General features: G+C 44.2%; 1 protein-coding gene and 1 long non-coding RNA gene across 2 annotated transcripts; both read right to left on the bottom strand.

The window, feature by feature from the left end:
- Positions 1-645: 645 nt before the first annotated feature.
- On the bottom strand, positions 646-1,717 carry LOC113525132 (uncharacterized). Its single transcript, XR_003402628.3, has 3 exons — positions 1,632-1,717; positions 1,089-1,152; positions 646-904 (listed from the first exon to the last, which is right to left on the bottom strand). It is a non-coding gene; the product is annotated as an uncharacterized LOC113525132 (long non-coding RNA).
- A 5,255-nt stretch (positions 1,718-6,972) lies between these two features.
- On the bottom strand, positions 6,973-10,427 carry LOC128317468 (protein C19orf12 homolog). The gene is made up of 3 exons (XM_053229531.1): positions 10,319-10,427; positions 9,405-9,577; positions 6,973-7,390 (listed from the first exon to the last, which is right to left on the bottom strand). The coding sequence occupies exons 2-3, from the start codon at positions 9,562-9,564 to the stop codon at positions 7,125-7,127; spliced, it is 426 nt and encodes a 141-aa protein (XP_053085506.1). The 5' UTR covers positions 9,565-9,577; positions 10,319-10,427; the 3' UTR covers positions 6,973-7,124.
- Positions 10,428-19,111: the final 8,684 nt, after the last annotated feature.

Genomic DNA, 19,111 nt, shown 5'->3' with positions numbered 1-19,111 from the left:
GCTGTAGTGGCTTTGGGGCTGCAGTTGCCACGAGCAGCTTCATACTCAGGACTCCATCAGTGGACAGTGTAATGAATTTACTGGTTGCACATTTGCACTATTTGTCCATGTAGTACACAATAATAGAAGGGAATGATTTATAATCGCACTATCGGGTGTCACCCAGATGAGGATGGTTCCCTTTTGAGTCTGGTTCCTCTCAAGGTTTCTTCCTCATATCGTCTCAGGGAGTTTTTCCTCACCACCGTCACCTCTGACTCGCTCATTAGGGATAAATTCACATATTTACAATTTTTTTTTTTTTTTGAATCCATTTATTTCTGTAGAGCTGCTTTGTGACAATGTCCATTGTTAAAAGCGCTATACAAATAAAATTGAATTGAATTATCATCTGCTGGACTTCTTTTCTTGGAAAACATATTTTCACCTCCTGTCCCTATTGACAATGGAAGAGTTCATTTGTATACAAAGAAAAATAAAAAATGCCTGCAGGATTTAAAAACATATATATATATATATATATATATATATATATATATATAGACTTATTAAGTCCCATTAATAATTTACTTTAATTTACTTAAATGTTTTATCAATAGAACTTTAAGCTCCTTTAGATTAGAATAAAGAAGCAATAAACGATGCAGACAAATCAAGTGAAAAATGTTTTTACTTCATATTGCTCTCGTCACAGTGCAGTAGGAAATTCCTTTAGGAATTTATATCAATGCACCGAGATCTTGCTATTTTTTTTTCACGCTGATGTGTTGAGTCACTGAACGGTAGTACACCTCTCCACCCCCCTCAGTGATCGAGCCTCGGGCGTACCATTCAGTGCTGCTGTGGCTCGCCTCCAAGCTCCCCTTCGAATCCTTCATCGTGCTGCTGCAAGCTTTCATAGCATCTGTTTAAAGAAAATAGTTCCACATTGAACACGATCCATTTTAACTGTCAGTAAAAGATTTCAGTCATCAGGATTTAAGAACGTCACAGTAGCGCATTAAACTCTGAGCTACGTTCAGGGGAAAGTGAGGTTTTTCCATCAGGTGTTAAATTTCATCTGAACTCAGAAATGTCAGAGTCTTTACCCGAAATTCCTGCTGTGTTTCCTCCCCTCGAAGACACGCTGTTCTGAGAATGTTTCTTTTCCATCTGCATGTAAATTCAACTAAAATTTATTAAACAACAATAACAACAACAAAGACAACAAAAACAACAACAACAACAACAGTAATAATGTTGTATTCAGAATCAGCAGCTAGAAGAAGTAACTTTTTTAAGTCCATAAGTTGCGTCAGTGTTTATGTGGTAGAAAACTGGAGTTTAGTTTTCTAACTAGAACATCAGCTAATTTAAGGCGTCATTGCAAACAGCATAATATACAGAATGTTACTGTTTCTAGTGATTTTTCTTTATAAAGCATGCTCCTAAACCACATCTTCATTTACGTTTCAGTTCAATGAGAAAAGATGCTGAATCCAATCACATTACACAGCTCACGTGTAAAGTTAATAAAAATAGACAGAGACACAAAAAAATAAGTTTCAGTGTCCCAGCAAGCTGCTCACAAATTATTATTATTATTATTATTATTATTATTATTAGTAGTAGTAGTAGTAGTAGTCGTATACCTGATTGAAGAAATGAAAAATTGTCGCTCAGTAAACAGCCAGTTCAGCCGCTGTGTGTGTGTGTGTGTGTGTGTGTGTGTGTGTGCATCGTGGACACCATCTCAGTCTTTTTATACTTGTACAGTCAACTTGCTTTTCCTGCTCCAAGAATCCCAGACATTATTGTTTTAGTGCTCCTCTGTTCACACCGATAAGAAACAGATGAAATAATGATTGCTGATCATCAGGAAAAAGGAAAATCTTCTCTTTTTGAGCCTGAAAGTGTGAATCGCATCAACTGTAATAAATAAATAAATAAACTGAATATTCTATCTTAATGAGCACATTAACACTGCTCCTAAAGGGTGTGATGCTTTTGCTATGTTGTGAAACTGGATTGTTGATGAGTGAGAGACGTTCTGTATGTGTGTGGTTTCGACAATATAGAAATGAATGTGAAACTCAACTTAATGTAAATATTAAATGAAGTGGAAAGAAGAGGAACAAACCAGTGTACATTATCACTGTGGAGGAGATTCAATTCAGTTCAGTTTTATTTGTATAGCGCTTTTAACAATGGATATTGTCACAAAGCAGCTTTACAGAAATAAATAGATTCAGGATATAAGGAGATCCTGCTGCCTTGTTTGGCTCTAGAGCGTGTATACATGATTGTCGTTGTAGACACTGCCAGTTGTTACCCAGAGGCTTCTGGAAAGCCACACTGAATAACATCATCTGGTTCATCTCTTCAGCCATGTGGGTATCACAAACAAAACCTTCTCTGACTGGAACACAAACTTCATGTAAGCTCCTCAAAAACAGTCAAGCCCTTTAGTGTGTCACTTTAGGAATGTGGTACACCCTGATGCCTCACACAATAATGTTATGGGGAAACTAATGTTATTATTTCACCTAATGGTCTTTCAGACTATCATTTAGACTATCATTTGATTTTAACATGAAAAAGAGTTTAAAATCCAGTTATTATTGGTATTTAAAGTCAAATTATTACAGGATCCTTTGTTTTGTAAAAAAAAAAAAAAAAGATTTCCTTTTGAAGCACTTAGAAGCTGTGGAAAGATTCTTTCAGAGAAGAATCTTTCAGAGAATTAATAAGGGCAAGAGTCTGCTCAATTAAGGACATAGATTCTCCTACTTCATTCTTTTTTAATCTTGAGAGGAAAAGTGTACAACAAAAGCAAATGTACCATCTTTGTTGCCCTGATGGAAGTATAACTACAGATCCTGTAGAAATAAGGAAGCTGGCGGCAGGATTTTATACAGATTTATACAGTGCTGAGAGTTGTGAATCTGAAAGTGCTTCTGATTTACTCAGAGAATTACCTCAGTTGGAGGAGCAGCGATGACTTTTGGACAAACCAGTCACATTCCAGGAGCTTACAGAGGCAATGCAGCAGCTATCTACCGGTTAATCACCCAGGATTGATGGACTCTCCGCTGAGTTTTATCAGCAATTGTGGGATATATTAGGACAGAACTTATAAGAAGTACTTTTAGAAAGCATTAAAAACAAGTCACTTCCCACAAGCTGTCACCGAGCGGTCCTGTCCCTGCTTCCAAAGAAAGGGGATCTAGGACTTAAAAATTGGAGACCAGTATCTTTGCTGTGTTCAGACTATAAAATACTTTCAAAGTGTTTAGCAAATAGGATGAGACATACTGTGTTCCTAACAGATCAATTATGGACAGTCTCTTTTTACTAAGGGATGTAATTGACTTTAAACAGCTTAATTATTCCAATCTTGGTATTCTCTCATTGGACCAGGAGAAAGCATTTTTATTGAGGTGATCACGTGTATCTTTTTAACGTCTTAAAGCAGTTCGGGTTTGGTGAACAATTTATATCTTATATTCAATTGCTGTACTTTAAAGCCTTTGTGACTCTCAAAGCTGGTGGAGGATTAAGTGCACCAATACCTGTATTAAGGGGTATTAGGCAAGGTTGTCCACTTTCTGTGCAATTATATAGTCTTGTTATTGAGCCACTGTTGTGTAAGATAAGAAGGGACCTCAGTGGAACTCTAAGTCCGGGTACAGATACCAGGTTTAGAGTGTCTCAGGCATGCTGACGACATCACCGTTTTTATTACAGGTCAAAACAACTTTACAGCCTTAACAAAAGCTATTGAACAGTATGAGAAGGCATCATCAGCAAGAGTAAATTGGGGAGAAAGTGAAGGTTTTATTCTTGGTCCGTGGGAGGGATTACGACCTCCACATCTGCCGGGTCGATTACTGTGGAGAAGGGAAGGAGTGAAAATTTTAGGTATTTTTTAAGGGAACAAACAATTTCAGGCAAAAAATTGGGAAGGAATGCTGGAAAAGGTGTCTGCTCGATTGTCTAAACGTAAATGGCTATTACCACAATTGTCGTACAGAGGAAGAGTTCTGGTTGTAAACAACCTGTCCGCCTCTACCCTGTGGCATAGAACTATAGTCGTGGAGCCACCTGAGGAGCTGGTCTGCAAGATACAAAGGACAATCGTGGACTTCTTCTGGAGTGGAGAGCACTGGATTCGTGGAGCAGCACTTTATCTTCCTGTCCAGGAAGGAGGACAAGGCTTGGTGGATGTGAGGTACCGGATTCGTGCTTTCAGAATACAAGCAGCACAGAGATTCTTGTACCATAGGGACCTGGTTTGGACTCGGATTGCAAGAGCAATTCTGCAGAAGGCAGGTGATCTTGGGTTGGACAGACATTGGATTGGACAGACCTCCTTTTAATGAGACTGGGGGAGGTTAATCTGTCTGAGCTTACTGCATTCATGGAGAACTGTTTATAGTGGAAAGAGAGGCCTATGAACCAGGGCACTGGGTTCCAGAGGAACCATTGCTCTTCAACCCAATGATTCAGACCAGGCTTTTGTCCTCTGTGAGTGTGTGTGAACATCAGAATCAGAATCAGAATGAGCTTTATTGCCAGGTATGTTTACACATACGAGGAATTTGTTTTAGTGACAGAAGCTCCACAGTGCAACAGAATGACAGTGACAAGACAAGACACAGACAATAAAAAGAATAATATACAAATATACATCTACACAGAAACAGTGATGTGAAGCTGGGTCACCTCTTGGGTAGGGATGGATGGAGATTGGTGGAGGCCCTTAAAGAGGTGACAGGCCTGAAGTCATCACGCCTCATGTCAAAGCTGGTGGAGGAGATTTTCCATGCATTACCAAATGGATACAGGGAGTACATTGGAGGGGGACACTTGCCGGACATGATAAGCAAGAAGGAATTCCCAAGAATCAGAGTTTCTCCTGTTATAAATGAGGAGCAAGAAGGTGAAGTTGTGGCTTCAATCCTGTCTTTCAAGACCCCTCAGCTACAGTACTTAGAATCTACATTCAGGAAAGCAATATATTACATCACAGTCAAGGTTATGCATCAGGACTCGCTCAGAAGGCAGAAAGGTTCTAGGTGGCCAGGACTGTTGGAGCTGGACGTCCTTGTGAGGGACAGGTGGAGAACCCTGTATAAACCTCCTGTAGACAAGCAAACAGCTGATCTCCAGTGGAGGATTATTCACGGGGCAATAACTACAGACAGACATGAGACACTTGAACACAGCAGTGGGTGGGGAGTGTAGGTTCTGTGGAAAGGCAGAAGATTTAGAGCATTTGTTTTTAAGCTGTAGAATATTGGAGGGTCTTTAAAATGTTTAAAAGTTTTTATTGGATGAGTGAAGTACAGCTTTTTAAATAGAAGGAACGTGTGTTTGTTGAATTATTTGATAGGGACTTCAAAGTTAGTGACAAGGAAAAGCAAGGGGTTGCAGCTTGCTGGCACTGATGCTGAGATGATGTTTAAGAGTCTGGTAGCTGGAAGGCTAAAAGTAGAATTTGCATATTATGGCCTCACTAATGAAAAAATGTGTTTCTGTGGTATTTGGTGTGTTAATATTGTCTTGTGTACAATTGATGATGGTTTGTTGATTTTGAATTTTTGAATTTTTAATATCTATCTCGAGATACGGTTTGGTGATGTACGGTGGCAAATTGTAACAATAAACATTTGTTAAACCTCAAACCCCCCTCTCTCCCTCCCTCCCTCTCTGTCTCTCTCTCCCCCTCTCCCTCCCTCTCTGTCTCTCTCTCCCCCTCTCTCTCTCCCTCCCTCTCTGTCTCTCTCTCTCTCTCTCTCTCTCTCTGTGTCTCTCTCTCTCTCTCTCTCTCTCCCTCCCTCTCTGTCTCTCTCTCTCAAACCCCCCTCTCTCTCTCCCTCCCTCTCTGTCTCTCTCTCCCCCTCTCTCTCTCCCTCCCTCTCTGTCTCTCTCTCTCTCTCTCTGTGTCTCTCTCTCTCTCTCTCTCTCTCCCTCCCTCTCTGTCTCTCTCTCTCAAACCCCCCTCTCTCTCTCCCTCCCTCTCTGTCTCTCTCTCTCTCTCTCCCTCCCTATCTGTCTCTCTCTCCCCCTCTCTCTCCCTCTCTGTCTCTCTCTCTGTCTCTCTCTCCCCCTCTCCCTCCCTCTCTGTCTCTCTCTCTCTCTCCCTCCCTATCTGTCTCTCTCTCCCCCTCTCCCTCCCTCTCTGTCTCTCTCTCTGTCTCTCTCTCCCCCTCTCGCTCTCTCTCTCTGTCGAGCTACACATGCTACTCCTGAGATACCAGTGATCCTGACCCCTTCTGCTCTCTGGACCTGCCTGATCCATCTTGATGCCCTACTTCTGGTTGGAGTTCACATCAGTTGGAGATCGCTTGCTGCTGCTGAGGATGGTCCCACATGGGCGGCCTGAGGATCATTGGGATTGCTGGTGATGGTGCTGCTTGGAAGCCGTGGAGATGGCTTGGGGATCTCATATGGACAGTTGTACTGTAGTGGCTTTGGAGCTGCAGTTGCTGCGAGCAGTTTTGCACTCAGGGCTCCATCAGTGAACAGTGGATAGGTTCAACAAACCAGACTTCATGTGAAAACTGTAATGAATTTCCTGGTTACACAACTGCAGTATTTGTCCATGTAGTACACAGTTATAGAAGGGAATGATTTATAATCGCACTATCGGGTGTCACCCAGATGAGGATGGGTTCCCTTCTGAGTCTGGTTCCTCTCAAGGTTTCTTCCTCATATCATCTCAGGGAGTTTTTCCTCACCACCATCGCCTCTGGCTTCCTCATCAGGGATAAATTCATATATTTACAATTTATTTTGGTTTAATTAAATTTAAACATATTTATTTCTGTAAAGCTGCTTTGTGACAATGTCCATTGATAAAAGCGCTATACAAATAAAATCGAATTGAATTGAAATTGTGTGTGTGTGTAAGTGATGTCAATCAATCACCAAATAAAAACCCCTTTTTAAAGGGTAAATGATTCACTCAGATACACTCAAATACCATTTTTACTTTATTATTCTCTACTGCAGCACCCATAAGAGCCTGCAAACTCTCGCTGTACAGTACAAGAGACTTTGTATGTATGACAGTACAGTTTGTGAATCTTGAATCTTCAATCTTGAAACACAAACTCTTTCCTGATCTCCTGTCTCTGTGCTCAGTCTCCGTATTCCACTACAGCGCCAAGATTTTTCCTAACAAAGGACTGAATCCCAGCTTCAACTCTCTGCAGCAGTGTGTTATCTCCTCTAACCATAAACATCAGCTGAGTGACATCTGTCCAGTCCATTGAGCCCAAAATCGCACTGATCTCAGAGAAAAGCTTCTGTCTCTCCCGAGACGGAAGCTCCAGGAGGATCTGAGAAACTGGTTTAAACTGACCGCTGGTCATCCAGGCGCCCAGAAGACCCCCGACTGCTCCACCTGAAACCAGGAAAGACAATGAAGAAATGTTTGTGAAAGTTTTCACACTTTAAGGTTAATATTGTGGTAGTGCGTTAACCTTATGTTCTGTTTTAATCCTATTCAAGTTAAAAAGAGGAGTGAAAAGAGAAATAAATCTAAAAACCTAAAATTCGAACATTAAACATCAACGTTTCAAATACTCATTCTCAGATATTATCTAAGTATTATCCAACTAACTGAAGTAATAGGAATAGTAGTTTCATGTCCGATCATCTGAGAAGAGATATGGAACAGATATATAGATTCAAATCTCACAGACATTGTGTTAGAATATCCATGGTGATGTGGTAGGATGTACATGGGAATTTATTTTGGGAAAAAATTTTAATAAATGCAAAGAAAAATGCAAATCCTGTAGTGCAGGAGGCCTCCTTACTGGTTGTACATATGTGTTTGAGGTTGTTTTCTTCCTGTTTACTGTCAGTGTTTATGTGTTAATCACTGTGTTGTGTGTTATTAGAGTAATGTGGCTACTAATATAAAATCTCAGGCATTTTTATCAGTAAAATCTGTATCATTAAAAGTTATCTTCAGCTAAAGGAAACAGAGCTACTACAAGGAGTAATCAAACATCTTCAGAAATCACCCTCCACTTCACCACGTCACCAACCACTTCACCACACCACCAACCACTTCACCACGTCACCAACCACTTCACCACACCACCAACCACTTCACCACGTCACCAACCACTTCACCACACCACCAACCACTTCACCACACCACCAACCACTTCACCACGTCACCAACCACTTCACCACACGACCCACCACTTCACCACGTCACCAACCACTTCACCACACCACCAACCACTTCACCACGTCACCAACCACTTCACCACACCACCAACCACTTCACCACACCACCAACCACTTCACCACGTCACCAACCACTTCACCACACGACCCACCACTTCACCACGTCACCAACCACTTCACCACACCACCAACCACTTCACCACGTCACCAACCACTTCACCACACCACCAACCACTTCACCACGTCACCAACCACTTCACCACACCACCAACCACTTCACCACGTCACCAACCACTTCACCATGTCACCAACCACTTCACCACGTCACCAACCACTTCACCACACCACCAACCACTTCACCACACCACCCACCACTTCAGCACATCACCAACCACTTCACCACACGACCCACCACTTCAGCACTTCACCAAGCACTTCACCACGTCACCAACAACTTCAGCACTTTCCCCACCACTTCAGCACATCACCAACCACTTCACCACACCACCCACCACTTCACCACGTCACCAACCACTTCACCACACCACCAACCACTTCACCACGTCACCAACCACTTCACCACACCACCAACCACTTCACCACGTCACCAACCACTTCACCACGTCACCAACCACTTCACCACACCACTTCAGCACTTCACCAACCACTTCAGCACTTCACCAACCTCTTCACCACACCACCCACCACTTCACCATGTCACCAACCACTTCACCACACCACTCACCACTTCAGCACTTCACCAACCACTTCACCACGTCACCAACCTCTTCACCACACCACCCACCACTTCACCACACCACCCACCACTTCAGCACATCACCAACCACTTCACCACACCACCCACCTCTTCAGCACTTCACCAACCACTTCAGCACTTCACCAACCTCTTCACCACACCACCAACCACTTCAGCACTTCACCAACCTCTTCACCACACCACCCACCTCTTCAGCACATCTCCAACTACTCTTTGATTACACCGTGTGGCAGCTCTGATGTGGTGAAGTGGTTGGAGTCCAGCTTACCAGCTTATGGTATTTTTTTTCTGCTATAAGGACGTAACTCCCAGAAACTCCCAATATTTTCATTTATTTATTTAGTTATTTTTTACATCAGGCCAATTTTTTTAACTAACTTTATTTGTGGTTTTAAAGTTTAAAACTGAATAATTGAGAACAGTAAAAGGTTTTTACCAACAGCAATTCCAGCCGGTCCGAGCAGTAACCCTCCTACGAGTGCGCTCCCTCCTGCCATCGCTCCTCCCTTCACAGAACTCTTCACTGCAGCCTTCATCTTCCGGGTCGTTGAAACCTCACAGCACATCTTTACAACATCATTTATCTTCTGCTCCATCGTGGTTCTCAGCCTGGAGTTAAATATGAATTCAATGTGAGAGACGGGTTTAAATCCAATGCAAACATTTTCAGATGTTCAGTGTGTCATGAGGAAGCTGCGCTTCAGTACTCTTAAGTAAACTGAATTCAAGAGAAACTGTTTACTCTTAAATAAATGTTACTCTTTACTTATTTTAATTACTTAAACACAGTTTCACAACTGACTCTGCCACACACACACACACACACAGTAGATCCAACACAGTAAATTTTATCAGTAGTATAAATTTTATCAGTATAAAATAAGGAAAAGTTTATTTTCTAACTTTTTTTGAGTAAAGATATATTTTGTTATTTTTCCATAAAGAAAGTAATTAGAAATGGAAGAAAACTGGAGTTTCATTCCAGATACGCAAATTCTTGTCTAGTTAGTTTTCTTACTAGAAGATCAGCTAATTTAAAGCATCATTGCAAACAGCATAACACACAGAATGTTACTGTTTCTAGCAATTTTTAACCACATCTTCATTTAGGTTTCATTTCAATGAGAGAAGATGCTGAATATGTACTTAACATTTGTCTTCAAATAATAAAAATACTGTATACAATCCTCTATAGAGACTCCAATCACATTACTCAGCTCACGTGTAAAGTTAACAAAAATAGACAGAGACACAAAAAAATAAGTTTCAGTGTCCCAGCAAGCTGCTCACAAATTATTATTATTATTATTAGTAGTAGTAGTAGTAGTAGTAGTAGTAGTAGTCGTATACCTGATTGAAGAAATGAAGAATTGTCGCTCAGTAAACGGCCAGTTCTTTAGAGCCGCCGTGTGTGTGTGTGTGTGTGTGTGTGCATCATGGACACCATCTCAGTCTTTTTATACTTGTACAGTCAACTTGCTTTTCCTGCTCCAGGAATCCCAGGAAATGTTTTCCTGCTCTAATCACACAGATAAGAAAAAGATGAAATAATGATTGCTGATCATCAGAAAAAAGGAAAACTTTCTGTTTTTGAGCCTGAAAGTGTGAATCGCATCAACTGTAATAAATAAATAAACTGAATATTCTATCTTCATGAGCACATTAACACTGCTCCTAAGGGATTGAAACTGGATTGTTGATGAGTGAGAGACGTTCTGTATGTGTGTGGTTTCGACAATATAGAAATGAAAGTGAAACTCAACTTAATGTAAATATTAAACAAAGTGGAAAGAAGAGGAACAAACCAGTGTACATTATCACTGTGGAGGAGATTCAATTCAGTTCAGTTTTATTTGTATAGCGCTTTTAACAATGGACATAGACCTCATTTTGGGTCTAGAGCATGTGTATATGATTGTCATTGGAGACACTGCCAGTCGTTACCCAGAGGCTTCTGGAAAGCCACATTGAATAACTCCTGAGAACATCAACTAAGAACTGGTTCAGTTCTTCAACCATGTGGGTATCATAAACAAAACCTTCTCTGACTGGAACACACACTTCATGTAAGCTCCTGAAGGTTAAAAACAGTCAAGCCCTTTAGTGTGTCACTTTAGGAATGTGGTACACCCTGATGCCTCACACAATAACGTTATGGGGAAACTGTCAAAGCATCTACTCACTCTACACTCAACACAAGCCACAGGTCACAGCACACTAACACAAATAGTCTCTCCTACATACAGAGATTCACTTTCAACTGGGCCACACACACACACGCACACACACACACACACACACACTCACACACACACACACACACCTTTATTAGAGCCACTCTATCTACCTGTTGGCTTGAGAAGACATTTTAGAACAATTTTAAATTGAACTTCTATTTATGTCTTGGTGGTTTGGTGGTTTGGTGGTTAGCAGTGTTGCTCACACCTCCAGGGTTGGGGGATCAAATCCCGCCTTTGCCCTGTGTGCATGGAGTTTGCATGTTCTCCCTGTGCTTTGGGGGTTTCCTCCAGGTACTCTGGTTTCCTCCCCAGTCCAAAGAGACGCGGTGTAGGCTGATTGGCATTTCCACATTGTCTGTAGTGTGAGTGATTGTGCCCTGTGATGGATAGGCCCCCTGTCCAAGGTGTCCCCCGCCCTGTGCCCCGAGTCCCCTGGGATAGGCTCCAGGCTCCCTGTGACACTGTGATGGATAAGTGAATAATCTTCCAGAGAAGATTAAACACTGAAGCAAGAGGGAGAGTTGGGAATAAACTGATTTTGTGAATTACAGTTCAGTTAAGAATCCATGTGGAAGCATTCACAGCAGCAGAGAGAGAAACACTAAGAAACTCTAAACAGAAGTTCAGAACATCAACTTAAAGCTCCTTACTGCCTCCACACCTCCATATAACATCATTATAATCCTATTCACTCTCTGGGACTTTGTTTGTTTAGTAATGATTGACGCACATACACCGTGTGTGTAATTTCCCAGCTGTAGGGGTGTGACTGCCATTTTTCTTGGGTGTGGGGTTTTGTCTTTGTTCATTAACAGAGAGATGAGGTACAGAATTTGTCTTTCATTTTTGTTTTATTTAATATTTTTGTCTCAACACGCATGTCACTTCTGAACGAGCTCCTCTGTGTGTGTCTCAGGAACCCAATACTTCACTCCACCCTATTACTACATCTCACATCCGCCCTTTGCCTTTTACCTGGTGCTGTAAACACAACACTAGACTGGGACGTAACATCTGGAATTTTGTGACATGAATTTTCTAAACATGTAGCCTGAATGTCTTCATTATGAAGTTGATGCTAATGCAGTCACACACTGTTTATACGAATGAGTGTGACACACACACACACACACACACACAGAGTCTCAATGACACATTTTGTACAATAATGCTTCACTAAAGGAGACTAAAAGTAACTAAAGCAGAGCAAAACACTATCACTTAGTAAAGGTAAGAATCGGCAGTTGGTGAAATAATATCAACGTCAAAGACTCTTTTTGTCATTTGCACAGTCGACACACGAAAAAACTCACATTGAAATTCATGTAGAAATACGAAAAATATACCAATGTACAAATGCAAATACAAAATATACACAGGGCAAAAAAACCCTTTCAATATACAGAAACAGACAAGGTATACACAAAATATACATAAGTATAGGTGGATAATGTACATATTAAGAGTGCAATGTGCAAAGTAGTGAGAAATATGTGTGAAAAAAGATGGCTGTGCAATATGCTGTCACTGACTGTTTAGGAGTGTGATGGCTTCAGTCACTGTTTGTACTCTGGTAGAAGCTGCTGGATGGAAGCAGCTTAAACACTGAGTGTCCTGGAAGACTGATGATCTTTTTGGCTCCTTTCAGGCAGGTAAATATCCTTCTTAAAGGCCATCTCATCAGCATCTGAGATAAGGCCTACAGAGGTGGTGTCCGTGACAATTGTGCTGTGTCTTATCATGTGTAAACAGAGAGTACAAACATCTACACAGGTGTGGAGGCCCAGTTCCTGTAGCCTGGTGGCCAGGACACATTAGCGCCTCTCCTAAAAGGTGTGATGTTTTTGCTATGTCGTGGAACCGGACTGTTGATAGTTGAAGAGATTCTGTATGTGTATGGTTTCAATAATATAGAAATGAAAGTGAAACTTAACCTACCTATATATTAAACATACATGACACACCTGATTCAAATACTAACTCTAATCACGCTGCACAGTTCTTACACCAGTGCTCTGATAATCACATTCCACTGCTGGCAAAGTCTCCACGATTATCATTTATCATTTCCCCAGAACCAGGATGAGCCCAAGCTGACTAATACAGGACTCTGTCAGTACTCCAGGAGCAGTCTGAGTTCAGTACTCCAGGAGCAGTGTGAGTTCAGTACTCCAGGTACAGTGTGAGTTCAGTACTCCAGGAGCAGTGTGAGTTCAGTACTCCAGGTACAGTGTGAGTTCAGTACTCCAGGAGCAGTGTGAGTTCAGTACTCCAGGAGCAGTGTGGGTTCAGTACTCCAGGAGCAGTGTGAGTTCAGTACTCCAGGTTCTGTGTGAGTTCAGTACTCCAGGTGCAGTGTGGGTTCAGTACTCCAGGAGCAGTGTGAGTTCAGTACTCCAGGAGCAGTGTGAGTTCAGTACTCCAGGTGCAGTGTGAGTTCAGTACTCCAGGTGCAGTGTGGGTTCAGTACTCCAGGAGCAGTGTGAGTTCAGTACTCCAGGAGCAGTGTGAGTTCAGTACTCCAGGTTCTGTGTGAGTTCAGTACTCCAGGAGCAGTGTGAGTTCAGTACTCCAGGTTCTGTGTGAGTTCAGTACTCCAGGAGCAGTGTGAGTTCAGTACTCCAGGAGCAGTGTGAGTTCAGTACTCCAGGTTCTGTGTGAGTTCAGTACTCCACGAGCAGTGTGAGTTCAGTACTCCAGGAGCAGTGTGAGTTCAGTACTTCAGGAGCAGTGTGAGTTCAGTACTCCAGGTTCTGTGTGAGTTCAGTACTCCACGAGCAGTGTGAGTTCAGTACTCCAGGTGCAGTGTGAGTTCAGTACTCCAGGAGCAGTGTGAGTTCAGTACTCCAGGAGCAGTGTGAGTTCAGTACTCCAGGTACAGTGTGAGTTCAGTACTCCAGGTGCAGTGTGAGTTCAGTACTCCAGGAGCAGTGTGAGTTCAGTACTCCAGGAGCAGTGTGAGTTCAGTACTCCAGGTACAGTGTGAGTTCAGTACTCCAGGAGCAGTGTGAGTTCAGTACTCCAGGAGCAGTGTGAGTTCAGTACTCCAGGAGCAGTGTGAGTTCAGTACTCCAGGAGCAGTGTGAGTTAAGTACTCCAGGTGCAGTGTGAGTTCAGTACTCCAGGAGCAGTGTGGGTTCAGTACTCCAGGAGCAGTGTGAGTTCAGTACTCCAGGAGCAGTGTGAGTTCAGTACTCCAGGAGCAGTGTGGGTTCAGTACTCCAGGAGCAGTGTGAGTTCAGTACTCCAGGTTCTGTGTGAGTTCAGTACTCCAGGTGCAGTGTGGGTTCAGTACTCCAGGAGCAGTGTGAGTTCAGTACTCCAGGAGCAGTGTGAGTTCAGTACTCCAGGTGCAGTGTGAGTTCAGTACTCCAGGTGCAGTGTGGGTTCAGTACTCCAGGAGCAGTGTGAGTTCAGTACTCCAGGAGCAGTGTGAGTTCAGTACTCCAGGTTCTGTGTGAGTTCAGTACTCCAGGAGCAGTGTGAGTTCAGTACTCCAGGTTCTGTGTGAGTTCAGTACTCCAGGAGCAGTGTGAGTTCAGTACTCCAGGAGCAGTGTGAGTTCAGTACTCCAGGTTCTGTGTGAGTTCAGTACTCCACGAGCAGTGTGAGTTCAGTACTCCAGGAGCAGTGTGAGTTCAGTACTCCAGGTGCAGTGTGAGTTCAGTACTCCAGGAGCAGTGTGAGTTCAGTACTCCAGGAGCAGTGTGAGTTCAGTACTCCAGGTTCTGTGTGAGTTCAGTACTCCAGGTGCAGTGTGAGTTCAGTACTCCAGGAGCAGTGTGAGTTCAGTACTCCAGGAGCAGTGTGAGTTCAGTACTCCAGGTACAGTGTGAGTTCAGTACTCCAGGAGCAGTGTGAGTTCAGTACTCCAGGAGCAGTGTGAGTTCAGTACTCCAGGTACAGTGTGAGTTCAGTACTCCAGGTGCAGTGTGAGTTCAGTACTCCAGGAGCAGTGTGAGTTCAGTACTCCAGGAGCAGTGTGAGTTCAGTACTCCAGGTACAGTGTGAGTTCAGTACTCCAGGAGCAGTGTGAGTTCAGTACTCCAGAAGCAGTGTGAGTTCAGTACTCCAGGAGCAGTGTGTGTTCAGTACTCCAGGTGCAGTGTGAGTTCAGTACTCCAGGTACAGTGTGAGTTCAGTACTCCAGGAGCAGTGTGAGTTCAGTACTCCAGGTACAGTGTGGGTTCAGTACTCCAGGTACAGTGTGAGTTCAGTACTCCAGGAGCAGTGTGGGTTCAGTACTCCAGGAGCAGTGTGAGTTCAGTACTCCAGGTTCTGTGTGAGTTCAGTACTCCAGGTGCAGTGTGAGTTCAGTACTCCAGGTACAGTGTGAGTTCAGTACTCCAGGTACAGTGTGAGTTCAGTACTCCAGGTACAGTGTGAGTTCAGTACTCCAGGTACAGTGTGAGTTCAGTACTCCAGGAGCAGTGTGAGTTCAGTACTCCAGGTTCTGTGTGAGTTCAGTACTCCAGGTGCAGTGTGAGTTCAGTACTCCAGGTACAGTGTGAGTTCAGTACTCCAGGTACAGTGTGAGTTCAGTACTCCAGGAGCAGTGTGAGTTCAGTACTCCAGGAGCAGTGTGAGTTCAGTACTCCAGGTGCAGTGTGGGTTCAGTACTCCAGGTACAGTGTGAGTTCAGTACTCCAGGAGCAGTGTGGGTTCAGTACTCCAGGAGCAGTGTGAGTTCAGTACTCCAGGAGCAGTGTGTGTTCAGTACTCCAGGAGCAGTGTGGGTTCAGTACTCCAGGTACAGTGTGAGTTCAGTACTCCAGGAGCAGTGTGAGTTAAGTACTCCAGGTTCTGTGTGAGTTCAGTACTCCAGGTGCAGTGTGAGTTCAGTACTCCAGGAGCAGTGTGAGTTCAGTACTCCAGGAGCAGTGTGAGTTCAGTACTCCAGGAGCAGTGTGAGTTCAGTACTCCAGGTGCAGTGTGAGTTCAGTACTTCAGGAGCAGTGTGAGTTCAGTACTCCAGGTACAGTGTGAGTTCAGTACTCCAGGTACAGTGTGAGTTCAGTACTCCAGGTACAGTGTGAGTTCAGTACTCCAGGTACAGTGTGAGTTCAGTACTCCAGGTACAGTGTGAGTTCAGTACTCCAGGAGCAGTGTGAGTTCAGTACTCCAGGAGCAGTGTGAGTTCAGTACTCCAGGTGCAGTGTGAGTTCAGTACTCCAGGAGCAGTGTGAATTCAGTACTCCAGGAGCAGTGTGAGTTCAGTACTCCAGGAGCAGTGTGAGTTCAGTACTCCAGGTTCTGTGTGAGTTCAGTACTCCAGGTGCAGTGTGGGTTCAGTACTCCAGGTGCAGTGTGGGTTCAGTACTCCAGGAGCAGTGTGAGTTCAGTACTCCAGGAGCAGTGTGAGTTCAGTACTCCAGGAGCAGTGTGAGTTCAGTACTCCAGGAGCAGTGTGAGTTCAGTACTCCAGGAGCAGTGTGAGTTCAGTACTCCAGGAGCAGTGTGAGTTCAGTACTCCAGGAGCAGTGTGGGTTCAGTACTCCAGGAGCAGTGTGAGTTCAGTACTCCAGGAGCAGTGTGAGTTCAGTACTCCAGGAGCAGTGTGAGTTCAGTACTCCAGGAGCAGTGTGGGTTCAGTACTCCAGGTGCAGTGTGAGTTCAGTACTCCAGGAGCAGTGTGAGTTCAGTACTCCAGGAGCAGTGTGGGTTCAGTACTCCAGGAGCAGTGTGAGTTCAGTACTCCACGAGCAGTGTGAGTTCAGTACTCCAGGAGCAGTGTGGGTTCAGTACTCCAGGAGCAGTGTGAGTTCAGTACTTCAGGAGCAGTGTGAGTTCAGTACTCCAGGAGCAGTGTGAGTTCAGTACTCCAGGAGCAGTGTGAGTTCAGTACTCCAGGAGCAGTGTGAGTTCAGTACTCCAGGTGCAGTGTGAGTTCAGTACTCCAGGTTCTGTGTGAGTTCAGTACTCCAGGTACAGTGTGAGTTCAGTACTCCAGGAGCAGTGTGAGTTCAGTACTCCAGGAGCAGTGTGAGTTCAGTACTCCACGAGCAGTGTGAGTTCAGTACTCCAGGTACAGTGTGAGTTCAGTACTCCAGGAGCAGTGTGAGTTCAGTACTCCAGGAGCAGTGTGAGTTCAGTACTCCAGGTGCAGTGTGAGTTCAGTACTCCAGGTTCTGTGTGAGTTCAGTACTCCAGGAGCAGTGTGTGTTCAGTACTCCACGAGCAGTGTGAGTTCAGTACTCCAGGAGCAGTGTGGGTTCAGTACTCCAGGAGCAGTGTGGGTTCAGTACTCCAGGAGCAGTGTGTGTTCAGTACTCCAGGAGCAGTGTGAGTTCAGTACTCCAGGAGCAGTGTGAGTTCAGTACTCCACGAGCAGTGTGAGTTCAGTACTCCAGGAGCAGTGTGGGTTCAGTACTCCAGGAGCAGTGTGAGTTCAGTACTCCAGGAGCAGTGTGAGTTCAGTACTCCAGGAGCAGTGTGAGTTCAGTACTCCAGGAGCAGTCTGAGTTCAGTACTCCAGGAGCAGTGTGTGTTCAGTACTCCAGGAGCAGTGTGAGTTCAGTACTCCAGGTGCAGTGTGAGTTCAGTACTCCAGGTACAGTGTGAGTTCAGTACTCCAGGAGCAGTGTGAGTTCAGTACTCCAGGAGCAGTGTGTGTTCAGTACTCCAGGTTCTGTGTGAGTTCAGTACTCCAGGAGCAGTGTGAGTTCAGTACTCCAGGAGCAGTGTGAGTTCAGTACTCCAGGAGCAGTGTGAGTTCAGTACTTCAGGAGCAGTGTGAGTTCAGTACTTCAGGAGCAGTGTGAGTTCAGTACTTCAGGAGCAGTGTGAGTTCAGTACTCCAGGTGCAGTGTGGGTTCAGTACTCCACGAGCAGTGTGAGTTCAGTACTCCAGGAGCAGTGTGAGTTCAGTACTCCAGGAGCAGTGTGAGTTCAGTACTTCAGGAGCAGTGTGTGTTCAGTACTCCAGGAGCAGTGTGAGTTCAGTACTCCAGGAGCAGTGTGAGTTCAGTACTCCAGGTGCAGTGTGAGTTCAGTACTCCAGGTACAGTGTGAGTTCAGTACTCCAGGAGCAGTGTGAGTTCAGTACTCCAGGAGCAGTGTGTGTTCAGTACTCCAGGTTCTGTGTGAGTTCAGTACTCCAGGAGCAGTGTGAGTTCAGTACTCCAGGAGCAGTGTGAGTTCAGTACTCCAGGAGCAGTGTGAGTTCAGTACTTCAGGAGCAGTGTGAGTTCAGTACTTCAGGAGCAGTGTGAGTTCAGTACTTCAGGAGCAGTGTGTGTTCAGTACTCCAGGAGCAGTGTGAGTTCAGTACTCCAGGTACAGTGTGAGTTCAGTACTCCAGGAGCAGTGTGAGTTCAGTACTCCAGGAGCAGTGTGTGTTCAGTACTCCAGGTTCTGTGTGAGTTCAGTACTCCAGGAGCAGTGTGAGTTCAGTACTCCAGGAGCAGTGTGAGTTCAGTACTCCAGGAGCAGTGTGAGTTCAGTACTCCAGGAGCAGTGTGAGTTCAGTACTCCAGGAGCAGTGTGAGTTCAGTACTCCAGGAGCAGTGTGAGTTCAGTACTCCAGGAGCAGTGTGAGTTCAGTACTCCAGGTGCAGTGTGGGTTCAGTACTCCAGGAGCAGTGTGAGTTCAGTACTCCAGGTTCTGTGTGAGTTCAGTACTCCAGGTGCAGTGTGGGTTCAGTACTCCAGGAGCAGTGTGGGTTCAGTACTCCAGGAGCAGTGTGAGTTCAGTACTTCAGGTTCTGTGTCAGAGGTTGATTTGTGGTGCGTTTAATTACTCAGTTCTGATTAAAGTCACATTTACTCTGAGCTCAGAAATGAAACAGAAACGTGTCACATGTTAATTATTCACTAAGACAACACTTCAGAAGAAGCCTTTATTTGTCTCACACACACACAGAAATATCCAACAATGTTTTCTTGTACCTCTTGTACACAAAAT

This window comes from Pangasianodon hypophthalmus, chromosome 25 (assembly GCF_027358585.1).
Source record: "Pangasianodon hypophthalmus isolate fPanHyp1 chromosome 25, fPanHyp1.pri, whole genome shotgun sequence".
Classification (NCBI taxonomy): domain Eukaryota; kingdom Metazoa; phylum Chordata; class Actinopteri; order Siluriformes; family Pangasiidae; genus Pangasianodon; species Pangasianodon hypophthalmus.
The sequence above is the reverse complement of the archived record's forward strand: the minus strand, read 5'-3'. Positions and strand labels throughout refer to the sequence as shown.

Coding starts and splice junctions, on each gene's coding strand:
- LOC128317468 (XM_053229531.1), bottom strand. CDS start 9,564: ATGGAGCAGAAGATAAATGATGTTGTAAAGATGTGCTGTGAGGTTTCA. Junction 7,391..9,404: donor ACCGGCTGGAATTGCTGTTG/GTAAAAACCTTT, acceptor TCCTGGTTTCAG/GTGGAGCAGTCGGGGGTCTT.